Source organism: Alligator sinensis, unplaced genomic scaffold (assembly GCF_000455745.1).
Source record: "Alligator sinensis unplaced genomic scaffold, ASM45574v1 scaffold682_1, whole genome shotgun sequence".
NCBI classification, from domain to species: domain Eukaryota; kingdom Metazoa; phylum Chordata; order Crocodylia; family Alligatoridae; genus Alligator; species Alligator sinensis.
The window spans coordinates 2,935,877-2,949,665 of NW_005842011.1; the positions used below are offsets into that span (position 1 = coordinate 2,935,877).

General features: G+C 44.4%; 1 protein-coding gene across 2 annotated transcripts; it reads left to right on the forward strand.

The window, feature by feature from the left end:
- Positions 1 to 3,730: 3,730 nt before the first annotated feature.
- DYNLT1 (dynein light chain Tctex-type 1) lies at positions 3,731 to 7,951 on the forward strand. 2 transcript variants are annotated; one of them, XM_006021922.2, is made up of 5 exons: positions 3,743 to 3,869; positions 4,286 to 4,327; positions 5,929 to 6,052; positions 7,056 to 7,133; positions 7,517 to 7,951. In XM_006021922.2, exons 1-5 carry the CDS (start codon positions 3,843 to 3,845, stop codon positions 7,585 to 7,587), a joined length of 342 nt encoding a protein of 113 aa, XP_006021984.1. In that variant the 5' UTR covers positions 3,743 to 3,842; the 3' UTR covers positions 7,588 to 7,951. The 2 variants fall into 2 exon arrangements, with proteins under 2 accessions (XP_014374617.1, XP_006021984.1); XM_014519131.2 differs by lacking the exons at positions 7,056 to 7,133; positions 7,517 to 7,951 and adding an exon at positions 6,675 to 7,023 and having other exon boundaries at positions 3,731 to 3,869.
- The last annotated feature ends 5,838 nt before the right edge of the window (positions 7,952 to 13,789 follow it).

A 13,789-nucleotide genomic window follows, 5' to 3' on the forward strand; every position in this document is an offset into this window, starting at 1 on the left:
ATACTTGGCTGCTCATGCTGTACAACTTGCTAACCCTCACAACCAATTGTTGTGAGGGTTGCAGGCATGGGGTTATCCAACTGCACAAGAAGGATAAGAGGGCACATACATTCCCATTCTTTGCCTACCCAGCAAGTCTCAGAGCTCCTAAATAGAAAAGGGATTTTTCTACTATTCTATAGGCTGCTGAGTATGGTGAATTGTTATGGAAGAATTGCACATGAATGCAGTAGTCCAGAAAAATGTATGACTAGAAACTATTTCAACAACTTCACTTTTGGTTTCTCTGAAGAGGGGCTGCTTGCAGCATAGAAATCAATGGAGCAACCAGCCTTCAGCTAGACCCTCATATGCAATCTCACTTGTCTGATACAAGGTCTATTCTGTGAGGGTTTCTACTGCCTCTATACAGATGTACTGGTAAACTCCATCCATATAAAGCATCCATGGTCCTGAAATCTCTGTGAGGGAGTCCATGAGCTCCCATATCACCTTCTTCCTTTTTCTTTCTGCCCTTCACAAGGTTACAAGGCGCTCAGTGGCTGTCATCACCTTCCATCTTTGAGAATCTTGGAGCTGCAAGTACTGACCCTCAAAGATGAGAAAAGTAACAGTTGGTCATTTTTCCCTTCTCTGTTTTCAGAGATAATGCCTTGACCTTCTAATGTCTCCAGAATCTCTTCCCAGTCTTTGAAGCCCTTGGAAACAGTAAGTCCTCTCCCAGCCTAGGCCTTGGTACTCTGGGGAGGTGGCTGGCTATTTTAGGGGGATTGAGGCCACAGTATTGCATGTTCTTGTATGTACACTACTCAGAAAATGGTGCAAGCTCTTGGAGGAAGGATGAACAGCACAGCACCATGCTGTTGATCACTTTTACAGTGCTACAGGTAGGTCAAACCTTGGAGGATGTGGCCTTAGTCTGCATAAGAGAATGCCAAAGAACAAACCTCTCTGGAATGGTTAAGGGGAACCCTGGTTCATCTGTTTTGCTGCTGCTCACCAACGGTGCATCTAGACATCCTGCAGGAATGAAAGGGGCCATTTACCTGTGCAGGAAATGGGGCAAGCTAGCCAATTCCCAAACTATTTGAATTTGACTAGAGCACTTCCCTTATCTCATGTTCCATTTTATCCCCCAGGTGAATACCACAAAAGTGGTTAAAATGCCAATCCACAGTGGCTGGTAACTAACCATGCTTTTCCTCTCTTAAAAATGAACTGTGGCTTGGAGTGGAGAGGGGAGTGAAGGTCAATGCTACAAGTGTTACCAAAAACCCAGTACTGTTTGGTCTTTGAGAGACAAGACTACAGCCCAGCTATGATCAGGACTTCTTTGCAAGCTTAGACACAGAATTCAGAGACAGTTACAATTCCCTTACTGATTACCCTATTTGTACCCTAAGTCAAGATACAATCACATTTCCCAGTGATCCTCCACTCCCTCTTAGCAGGTAAGGTACTACTATCACTCAAGTCAGATAAAGAGACAAGAGATAGGTCTATAACCCAACCTTTTATTGATTACACCCCAAAGCATAAGAATTAGCACTTGTCTCTATGCTTATCTACTTGCAATAGCACAATAAAGATTCTCACCTATACCAGCTAGGGGAGACACAGAAGGGAGAAGAAAGGTGGCATGCAACCTAGCTGATTTCCCCTGTTTATACCCAATATTTATATGTGGGATATTTAAATAAATATTCTGATGGGTGTTATTCAAATTGATTTGTTTTACTGAGACTTTGGGAACTGGACTGAACCAGTTTTTCCTGTGGGCTTGAAGGATGCCAATTAGCTAGGGTCTGTGTCCTTGGGGAAAAGTACAATTCTGGGAGAGAAAATGTCTTACCTCTTTCCCCTCACCACCTGGGAATGTTAGTTGCCATGTTCTGTTTCTTTCACTTCGATGAGCAGGCCAGCTATAATATACAACAGGTTAACAGATACATATTATTATTGCAATAGGCTTCTAGCTGACGATATCCAACTCAATTGCTATCAACAAGCAAAACATCAATTGTTACATCTAGACGTTGTTACACGTTTTTCCAAACAGCAGTTATTAATTCTTGACCTAGTCTAATATTAGTTTTCCAAAATAAAGCAGTTATTCATTCTTGGCCTAGTCTAATATTAGAGGCTTGATAAACAGATTTTTATTCTGCTTTCCCAGGAAGTTTCTGATTCAAATGCAAGCTTATTGATTATTGATTGAAAACCAGTTGAAGCACTGATCATTCATAATTCAGGCTTTTCCTAGGTCCTTAGTATGCACTGGTCTGTCAGTCGCTGATCATGTCTACAGCATATACAAGGAACTGCAGGCCCCAGCTGTTGTTTGTGCATCTGAGGTGCTTGCAGTGGCAGAGGGAAATGCTGACTCTTAACGCAACCATCATCACAGGCAAGTCTTGCCCCAGCCAGGTTCCAGCTACACAAAAGTAGAACTGGAAGGGATCTTGTGAGGCCATCTAGTTCAGCCCCCTGATCAAGGAAGAAGCACCCCTGACTAGATCATCTTCTTCCCTTTCACTTTGGTGTGCCTGGAGTGGGAAGGGCCTGAAGGCTGAAACACCAGGCTCAAGGGATGCAGGAGGAGGTGGTCAGAAGCCTACCTGAGTGAGCACAAGGAAGCAGTGCGGGCAGGGGGATTAGGGCATATATGCTGGCCAAACACTGGCCTCTCCAGGAGGCAGAAGAAAGGGCAAGGCCAGGCATTGGCTGGCATCCATCACAAAGGTCCTGGCTTTCAAGGACTCAAAAAGGGAGCCCCCATACCACCAAGGACAGCCCCCCTCAAACCAGGCAGCCCAGCTCTCGGGGCTTGCACTGTGGGTGGTACCTGAGAGGATGCCACCTCCCTAACAGGCTCGTGCTGATGCTGCTGGGCCCTCCCCTGCAATTATCGTACTAATCTTCCCCCCTGGCAGAGGAAATGCTGCCAGGTTGTGGAACGGAGGTCCACTCATGAGCCTAGACTGGTCTCTGCAACGCCAGGCAGCACCAGCCTAGGCACGGAGCCCCGACAGACGGACACACGGACAATCATAGAACCAGAGACACCGCGGGTTAGAAGGGACTGCCAACTCCCATGATTTTTGGCATTGGCCTTAACGTCTATGCTTTCATAGACTGTAAGGCCAGAAGGGACCTCAGAAGCCCACAGGGTCACTCCAGCCCCCTGCACCCAGCTGGAAACGCGGGCAGGGTGGCTCCACTAGGGCACGAACCCAGGACCTTCTACCTGTGAAGCTCGGGGAATGTGAAGAACTTAGCTCTTTCTTATATATACACGTATATAAATAAATATATAAGAAAAATTAAGGTCTTCGCATTCCCGAAACACAGACTTTAAGAACAACGCCAACAACTACGGGAGTTGGCAATACACGTGGAGCACTGGCTTCACTGTGCTGAATGGGCTCCTCCCCCCAATTCCAGCCCATAGTTCAAACCGAGGCTATGCGGGCAGGGAGGTCTCAGAGCCCCTGATAGGCCGGACCGCACCATGTGCGCAGCGCGCTGGAGGAAAGTAGGCAGGCACGGCCTGGGTGACGTCACAAAACGAGCACCTTCTCCCTCCCTCGCGAGCCGCACCAGCACCAAGTCATCCCATCATGCCCCGCGCCGCCCCGTTGCCAAGCCCCCCAAAGAAGCGGCTGCTAACAAAGCTGGGTGGGGTCGGGGCGGGCTCGCAGGCGCAGTGCGCGCAGGCAGCCGATTGGCTGGGCCGGGGCGGTGCGCAGGCGCCGTGGTGCCTCCTGCACGACGAAAGGGGGCGGTGCGCAGGCGCAGCGGGAGCAGTTGGCGTTGGGGGGGGTGGTTGGAGTGCGGGTGCCATGGACGAGTTCCAGTCTGGGGAGGAGGTAACGGCTGTCGGGACCCGGCAGCGCTGCCCTGAGTGGGGTTTAATGGCAGCCTCCCACTGCCCGCGTGGAGCTGGGCCGGGCTGAGGGGATGGATGACACAACAGGCAGCCGGAGGGGCGGCATTTGGGACCCAAAGTTTACCCGCCGCCTCCCCCCAACTAGCCAGCGAGCCATAGGGCCAGAATAAACCCTGTCGGTAGAAGCCGCCTATCCCAGTGAGTCCTCATTGGTCAAGGAAGATGTTTGGTGCAAAACAGTCCCAAAACCTTGAATTTTTGAAGAGGAAAAAAAAAGAGAAGCTTATTTAGTACTCCCGTTTTGATAACAACGCTCACTGGCTGGAAAATGGCTATGAATTTTTGAGTGTTTCCATGCTCTGGTCAAAGCTGACGCTCTTTTCATTTGTTTTGCAGACTGCTTTTGTGGTGGACGAAGTGAGTAACATCATTAAAGAGGTGAGGCAGTAAGAGGTCCTGCAGCGTTCTTGGCGGGAGCTTTTTTTTGCTCCTTAAATGCAGTGCAACCTTGAATGCTAACGCATCTGTTAGCGGGCGCTAGAAACGCATCCTTTCTGTGTCTTGACTCTGACCTGAAATATCCCCAGCATGATTTTGGGGATGTCCTTGAATGTGGGCTGGCTTGCCAGGGGTGTGACATGCCATCAGGCCCTCTGGGCTACATGAGCGATGTGGGGCTGATCCACGGGCCAGGTCAGGCCAGCTGTTGGATCCAGCGCATGGGGCCAGTACGGGATGGGAGCGGCCTGCAGCATGTGCCTCAGGCAGCCCCATATACCAGGTGCTGCCTGCGGGGCCAGTCTGAGACCTTCAGGCATAGGCTGGATGATCTGCACAGGCCGGATCTTTGACACCCCACTCTAAATACAGATTTTTAAATGATGGAAACCCTGTGTATATAAGGGCCTGTTTTTCATTTGAGCTTAAGTTTTATGTGGATCCTGAACAGGATAGCAAGTTAGCTTCTGGGGTCACTCTTCTCAAGGTGTGTTTATTTTCCTCCCCTGCCCCTATGTATTTGATTGTACAAGCTAAATTTAGTGCATTAGAGGTGAATGCATTATAGCTGAGCATTGCTAAGGAACTTGCGTTTTGTCTGCTGAACTTCCAAGTTTGTTTGTGGTAACTGTGGTTCCTTTTGTAGACGGTTAATACATTGAGAGGTGCGTTTGCAACACGACGTTCAAAACACAGACCTGTAGCTTTGTAGCCTTGATCAGGCAGCGTTCCTGTCAGTAGAATTAATACATTTGGCGAAATGTACTACATTCTTCTATGAATGTGGGAGGCTTTTCCTAAGTACTGTGTTATCTGATTTCTTGGCTTCCTCTTTAAAGAAGCAAGGTAAAGCTGCTGTAAGCAAAATATGTTTTTAGTAGTATCGAGTGTACCTGCTTATCATGAAGCCTACGTAACTGAGATTCAGGATTCATAAGTGGTTGGGTAGGCATGTCTCCCTCAGTTCTTTTCCTTGAAGATGATGATGTTCAGTACAGCTAGTCTTATCTTATATCAATAGTCAGCAGTTACTGGTTTGGGGGGGGAGAATGTGTGCAGTCTTCACAAGACAGTTTTTCCAGTGAAAAATCAAATTAAAACAAAGTTCATATTTTACTTCTTGATCCAGCTCTTTGCAAGAAAACTTACAGTTTATACCTAGTGAATATCTGAATCTCTGTGACTTTTTGAAACGGAGTGACTACTTTTGCAAGTGCATGGTATATATTTCCCAACTTAAATTTGGGACCTGGGGTGAGGATGTCCAGGAAAAACAGGAGTTAGAATAATAAGCAAATGCTGAAGATAAAAATAAATATGACAAAGTGGAGCACCTTGCTGAAGTTTTGCTCCTAAATTTTTGATAGCTCCTGCTGTGCAGTTGGACTACTTTTAATTAAACACCATTGTGTTTTTATAGTTAGTTTAAATACCATATTCTCAGTAAGTTTAGTGTCTAATATTCAAAAGTGTGTAGTACTAAATAGCTATTAAAGATCCTTAGCTGAGTGGTGCCAGTACATTATTTTGGTCATTTTTAGGCCATAGAAGGCGCAATAGGTGGCAATGCCTATCAACACAGCAAAGTAAACCAGTGGACTACAAGTGTGGTGGAACAAACTTTGAGTCAACTTACAAAGCTGGGGAAGCCATTCAAGTACATTGGTAAGTTTTGTTTAGTTATTTGAGTGCGCTGGAAAAACTGAAGTTCAAAGCTCCCCATATAGGCAGCTTATTTAAAGATGAATGGCAAAACTTTCATTTAAAGATCCTGGTTGTTACTAGTTTAGGGAATCAATCTAGTACAGCTTTTTAAACTGTGAATTAACATGGTACAAAAATGGTTATAAAACTGCTTATTGCCACGCACATTAATTATTTATCAAATAAAACCCATAATATGGCAGTCAGCCTAGAGCATAGCATTTTGCACACAGTGGCTAGAGTCCTGTTTCTGTTTTTGGGTAGAGACCTGACAGGTAAAGAATAAGGGTATGCAGTGCTAGCTCTGAAACTGAAAACAGGATAGCTGCAGCACTATACCCAAGCTGATTCTCCCTGTTTCTTCACAGCTACGCTGGTTCTAGGACCTAAATTAGCATTTCAAAACTGCATTGTATTGACCAGAAATTGTGCTATGCAAGCAGCAAGTGAGCAGTGCTGCATTATTGCATAGGGATCCTCAAAAGAGGAGGTACCCACAGGGAGTATTTGTAGATCTGGGAGATGTCCCCATCTCTTAATGGCACAGCTTAAATATTTCACAAGACCATCCTTCTTACTCCAGGTTGTATAGCCATTGGAGTCCCAGTCATAGACCACGACTTACTTCACTTTCCAAACTCAGCACTGGTCCTTGCCCACAAAGGATTTATGATCAGACTTTGCTGTTCTTGGGTTTCATGCACGTTACGTCCTGAGCAGATAACTTACATTGGTTAGCATCTTCGCTTCTCTTGAGGTTAGTGAGTCTTGATCTAGTTTTCTTGTACTGCTTTGAGGTCACAGGATCTGTACTTCTGCCAGTAAATTTGAGACAGGACTTACTAGACATCAGTAATGGTTAGCTTCAGAATTTATAGATGTAACACGCATCCTTATTAGTAATTCTAAGCAAGAATGTAAATTTGATTGGTTTGGCACTAATGAAACACTTGTGTTTTAACAGTGACCTGTGTGATTATGCAAAAAAATGGTGCTGGACTGCATACAGCAAGTTCTTGCTTCTGGGACAACTCCAGTGATGGTACAAGTTTTGATTCAATTAAGTTGCTCTCTTAAGAAAAAGCTAATTAAAATATTTTGGGTTTTATTCTTGAACCTAAACTGTATTTGCAAAATACTGCCTGCTCTTGTGCGAGACTTAACACTGTGTTTTAACAGTACAACACTTCATCTGAATTTTTGAGAGTTTGCTCCTCCAGGAGGACTTGGTATATTTTGATATACATGAAATGGGCAGCTAATACTCCCTTCTAAAACAACAAAACCTAATTATTATGGCAGCTTTGTTCTGGATTGGAAGTAGAATGTTCTCTAACAGAACAGTTCTGATTGTGATAAGGGAAATGCATACCTCTGTGCAGTGACTAATGTTTCTCATGGCTTTAAATACTTTTCTGTTTGTAGGAAACTGCACTGTGAGATGGGAGAATAAGACTATGTACTGTATCGTCAGTGCCTTTGGACTTGCAATATGATTGCCTTGGGATCATTCAGCCTCTTAACCAAGTCTCTTGAATATCAATACTTCCATTCCATGTCCACTCCAAACTGTGAAAACACTGAAAAACTTGTTTTTAATATACTTTTTATGTAGCTTTTCAAGCGTAGAAATGTGAAGAACAATTTATATGTTGTTACATGGATTTTGTACTTGATATCACACCAGTGTTGACGCACGGTCTTAAACACTTCAAGGACCTCTTCAAGGTGCTAAAAAAATGAAACCTGCTGCACTGTAAACATTTTCTTTAGATTTGCTTTCTGAACTAAAATTAAGACACTAACTTTCATACTTTGTACTCTTGGTTAACATTAAATTATTGAAATTCATAACCTTTAGTGCGAGTGTCTAAGCTTAACTGTCCCATCTTAAATTCCAAGAGAACTTTCATACCCTTCAGTAACTAGTTGCTTTCAAGGTAGGTAATATAGATGGATCATCAGACTGACTAGTGTACGTATTCAACACTGCAGAAATTGTCATAGCAGTAGTCCAGGGGTGTTGCCTCAAAGACCATCTTTTTTAACAAATAGTAAACAAAAAATCATTGCATGCTGGGTGTGTGCACATGCATGTTGTTTTTATTGCATTAGAAATTCCTAATTTTTTTTTTTTTAAAGCACCAGATAGGGTCATACCACATTGATTTGCTAACCTACCTGATGATGCTGAACTTGCAGAGCATTCCCCCAAAATTGAGAAACCTCTCAAGGAAGAGATGACTACAGCAGAAGACACAGCTCCTTAGAATGTGTCCCATAACATCTTAAGGTCAATGGATGCAAAGTTAAACTTGTAACATCATTTCCAGCAAGACTGCTGTTAACAGGATTGTTCCTGGGTAAAGAGCAGTGAGGTAAAATGCACCTTATGTCTGTTTCTCACTAAAACTTTTAGTGGAAGGTCCTCTAAGTCAGCTGTCATCCCTACTTCCAGAAGGGAAGTATCATTGTATCTATTGACATGATTTCATAGTTGTAGTGACTTAAATACAGTTTGCTTCTGAGAAGCTGAAAGCTTAATTAAAAAGATCCAAGTTCCCAGACCAGAGTGACTCTAGCATCCCTAGGCTTTTATAACAAATTGTCCTGGTGATTACTAAATCCCTTACTGAATTGGATTACTCATGAATAAGTGTTGGCAGGACTTGGTCACTGTATTTTTAAATTATCCAGCCCAGTCTTCATGCTTTACCTTTCTTGGTTGACATTTTTTTCCTTTCCTGGCACACACAATAGAAAGGTTATCTTTTTTCTAGCTTGTTGTCTCCTGTCTTTTTTTTCACTGTTTAATTCCATTATCAAACACGTGCATTTGTTGGATTTTTTTTGTGGGTCCAGGAGCCATTCAGTATCTTTTGTAGCACAAGCTCAAATGCCCACAATTTTTGTTTTCAAATGCCTTTACAAAGTTCGAGTTTAACAGCTGTATGTTGCTATTGGGTATATCTATGCTTTCAATTACTAATGGAGTCACTATACAGATAGAGGCAGGTAACTGTTTCATTCAGATTCTTTACTGTTCTCTGAACTTTGACTTAGCCCACAACATGCTTCATTTATGCATTTATTGCCTTCTGTTAAGATGGCATTCAAATATGTAGTCTGAGACTCGCTCCAAGGCCTCTGTGTCAATTCTGTTTTTCCAGTATGGTTGAAATACTAACCATACTGTTGTGTCTTTTTCCTGCCACAACTACTATTGCAGTAGGTCTTTCAGCTCTTCCTGAGTCGTGGTGATCAACACAAGATCATCTGCGTATCTCAAATTACTAAACCTGCCCTTCATTTCTCAACCCCCCAGCACAGCCAGCCAACATATCTTGTAGGCTGGGGGGTTGAGAACTTTAAATTTAAGCCTGTTCAGGTTCATGGCCACTAAAACTTAATCCTGAAACTACTTGGGCTTGTAAAGTCCCTATATTATAAAATGCCTTGGTAAGGAAAGCCATAGAAGTGTCAGGCTATAATCAAGATTTTAGTATTAAAAAATTAACCCTCAGTCAATAGGGGAAAATAAGACTTAAAGAGGATTAATACACACTTTAAAAATACCTATTAGCAGATACCCATTGTACTCTAAACTGAGAACTAAATTGCTATTGCATATGAGTAACGCTGAGGCAACAGCACAGGTAATCAGCACAGATAAATTAACATAATCTTTGCAAGCATCTGTTTGGGGCTTATAGTTCAGACATTAGGCAAAGCCAGCTGAATGAACTGGAAAAAAATCAGGTAGAATACCTGCTTTTTCCTTTCAGTTTTCCCTGCTCTCATGGCTTTCTCTACAGCAGAGCTGTCCAGCTCTCAAGTAGTTGGGGTGAGGGGGAGGGCACGTGCCTAATGGGCTACACCAGGGCAAACCACAGGCCCTTGGGCTGCATGGATAGTTCTGCTGTTGCACTGTGCACCTGCATGGCCCTGGATTCACCCCCTGCATGGTGAGCCACATTGCCCTATGCCCCCTGGGGTGGGGACATGAAGCAGCAGCCAGAGGAGGGAGGGGGAGCCAAATACAATAGGGGTAGTAGCAGCAACTGGTCAGGAAGTTGTGGGTGGGGAGGAGAGGGAATGCAACTTAACTCCTAACAGATCAGGCCCCCAGTTGGACAGTCCTGCTCTACATGAAATTAACTTATTGCCCATATGGTTCATCAGTGTATGCAACTAGAAGCCTGAGGCATAAACAAACTGAGCTAGATGAAGGCTGTCAACTAGAACAGAATGGTAGCCATTTTAGAATTATCCAGTTTTTGTACACGTATACACCGTATTGATCTTTTTCTCCTGGGGAATCTGCTCTCCCAGGAGAAACCATAAGTGTACAGATGTCCAGAACTCTTCTCCAAGAGTGAAAATGGCTGTTCCAGGAGAAAAATAACCTGGGAATAACTAGGGTTAAATTACTCTCAGGAGAGTTTCTTCTAGGAGAAAGAAAATGTCTACATATTCTCTTCCGAGAGAAACCACAGCATAGTCCTCCAGCAGTGCGCTTTGTTCCTGCTTCTCTCTTGGGGGAGACTGTTGCTTGCTGGACTCTGCTGCTCTGGCTGAGCAGGGAACAGAACACATACTCTTCAGTACTCTACACTGAGCATTCTGGGTCAGCCAATCAGTGCAGCCTTGTGCACTGCTGCCATCTGTCCCTGGACAGACTGGGAGTGCAGAGCATGCTGAAATGTGTGGACAGGGGCCCCAGAGCTTGCAGTGCTGATGCCATGCAGCCATCTGCTCTTCAGGGGCTCAATGTTCAACTATCTGTTCAGGGATCTCAGGGTAAATTCTACCAGGAAAACAAACCTGGGAGAATTCTTCCAGATTATTTGACTGTGTACGCAGTAGGGGTGTGCGAAGTTGGGTCTTATTTGATTCGGATTCAGATTCCGCTTGAATCAGGGACGGTGATTTGATTAGTTGATTTGGATCACTGTCCCCAATTCAATGTGGCTGAATTGGGCCCTGAAGATTTGATGCTGATTCAGAGAATCAGCGATTCGGACGTAGACACAGCTTTAAAAATTTTTTCTACATACCTTGAGGTACCAGCACGGCTTGTGAACGCTGCAATGATGAGGCACATGGAGAATCCCACAGGAGTGTTGGGGAAGCCCTCCACAGGCTTGGGGGTGAACCCAGAAGTGGACCGGAAGTATTTCTGGTCCACTTCTGGGTCCACTGGGGAGCATGCTGGGGGGCCCCACTGCACCCCCCCAGCTTGGCAATCAGCCTCAGGGGGCCCCCAGATGCCCTCCCAGACCCAGGGAACACCAGTCACTGAGCTGGGGGGGGCACAGGGTGTCCCCCTGCATATTCCCTGGCAAACCTGGAAGTGGAATGGAAGCGTTTCTGGTCCACCTATGGGTCTGTGGGACGCTCCATGTGCCCCAGCATTGCAGCATTCGTGAGCCACCTGCTACCTAGACGTATGTAGAAAAAACATTTAAAGCTGTATCTATGTCCAAATCACCAAATCTCTCCAAATCGATTTGGAGGGTTCTGATTTGATTCAGAGAGATTAAGGGGTCTCTGATTAAATTCAGATTCAGAGATTTGGCTACTGAATCAGGCCAAATCTCTATCAAATCGGGGACCGAAGCTTCGTACAGCCCTAGTATGCAGCCATAACGTAATGTGTAATGTAACTATGCTTAGTATTTGAATATTCATTTGACCAGAGACAGCAAGAGTGATGCTACTGCTTGATCCTCTTTATAGCTAGCCTTTTTTTTTACCTTGTATTATTATCTCTGTAGTGTTTTCCCTTTGGGCTTTTTGTCCCGTTTCCTTCCCCCTGCCCAGATCTTCACCTATTCCCTTTTTCAGACTGCCTCTTTTTCACTTTGTATTTTATGTCTCCCTGACTTTTTCCCCTCCTGCTCTCTTCCCCCTCCCTGTTTTTCCTTTTGTCTTGATTATCTCTACCTATTTAAATTTTCACTGACATCCCTCCACACTTTTATCTTCTCTCATTCCTTGGAGTCTCAGACCACCCTATACCTGACAAAGGGTGATTGTGCCCAAAAGCTTGCTAAGAACTTGTTCCCCAACTACTCAGTTGGTCTAATAAAAGATATCGCATCGACCCAAAGAACCTTCCTATTGTTTGCTATTTTTGACAGTGAATTGGGAGACCCGGATTGTAGAAATTCTGTTCTACTTAATATTTTAGACAAAGTGGAATATCTTCAATAGGTAAGATTGACTTTTGTCCCCAGGTATGATCTAGGCATGTTTGGGACACAGTCCTGGGAAATAAGACCTCTGGGTTCACCTTCCTATTCCAAGTCGCACAGAGGGTGGTTTTGAAGTGGGAGTGCCATAACCAGGTATAAAGTACACACACAGTCCTGAATTGTCTTTATTTAGGGCCACAGGCAAGACCCACTGAGTAGTTTGGTACCATCAAGAATTAGGCTGTTCTGTACATGTGTGCCGGTGGCACTGTGCATCCTGGGGGGAGGTTGAAACCTAGGTGTCTACAGTGTTAAGGAGCAAAGGATGTAAGAACATAATTCTCATCTACATGCTGGGGCTAGTGGGTACTTCAGTCCCCATTGTGAATTTAAGCAGTATCATAGGTCTGACTTTCTTCTCAGGAAAATAGACCAACTGCACTGATACAGGCTACCACCCTCCTTATTTACACTTTCACAGCCAGAGAAAAACTCCGCCAGAAGGAAACTACCACTCAGCTTGCTCTGGGTCCTGCTGCTGCTGTTGTCTCTGTTGGCTGAATCATGCCATGATTGCAGGCATTTTTGGGAGCCTGCTAGTTACCCTAACCTACCAAGAATGCTACTCTATAATGGTGGGGACCCAGTTATATGTGAATATGACATATTCCTTTGCTACTGCTGGGTGGCGAGAGATGTCATGATGTACGGGTAAGGTGTAAATATTGTCCATCCCACCCCAGTTCATCATTGCCTCCCTCAAATGCTCATGGGTTGCCACTTATTCAGTTTCCTTCTTAAAGGAAGCAGAGGTGAGCACAACTGTGGATCCAGCTGGCAGCCAAACTATATGTCCCAGCAGCCCCTGCCTGCATGGCTAGAGCCACTTTTTGTGAAAACTAGCAGCAGCTGCATGAACATGATAGCATGGGGCTGGGGTTTCTGTGAAGACCGGCAGGTAACTATTAAACACTAGGGGTGCCTATAAATGTGCTGGGGGGAGAGAGGGAGGCAGAGGGGAGCACTTTAATTAAAGTAGTTTCCAGAGCTGCTCTAATTAAAAAACACCACAGCGTCACACGTATTAAATCCATGAATGTTTAAAAATGGCTGTGAGATGCTTTAACTACAGCACATTCAACAAGCTTTAGTTAAAGTTTCCCAGTAGCCATTTTTAAACCCGTGGGGGCTTATACACGACACTGCAGCGATGCTAGAGCATTGTAATTAGAATGTGTCAGAGCATGTGTATAGGCACCTTAGAAGTGTAAACTCTTGCTAGGACAGTTTCAACTGTGGCAAGTAGGTAAGACGCTCAAGTCAATCCCTTTCTACATATCAAGTTTCTACATTATGTGGAAGACAGAGGAATAGAAAAAGGCAATGCTAGGCTATTTCATCAACTAGAAGGAAAATGGCACCCAAATACACTAAATATATAGTATAAAACTTTATTTATGAACATATTTAACAGAGATTTTATTGTGCACATGAAGTCTTC

What these genes read in the sequence shown, in the direction of transcription:
- DYNLT1 (XM_014519131.2), top strand. Translation starts at nt 3,843, where the DNA reads ATGGACGAGTTCCAGTCTGGGGAGGAG. An exon ending in AGTTCCAGTCTGGGGAGGAG is followed by an intron (nt 3,870 to 4,285) that starts GTAACGGCTGTC and finishes TTTGTTTTGCAG; the next exon opens with ACTGCTTTTGTGGTGGACGA. An exon ending in GAAGCCATTCAAGTACATTG is followed by an intron (nt 6,053 to 6,674) that starts GTAAGTTTTGTT and finishes TTCTTACTCCAG; the next exon opens with GTTGTATAGCCATTGGAGTC.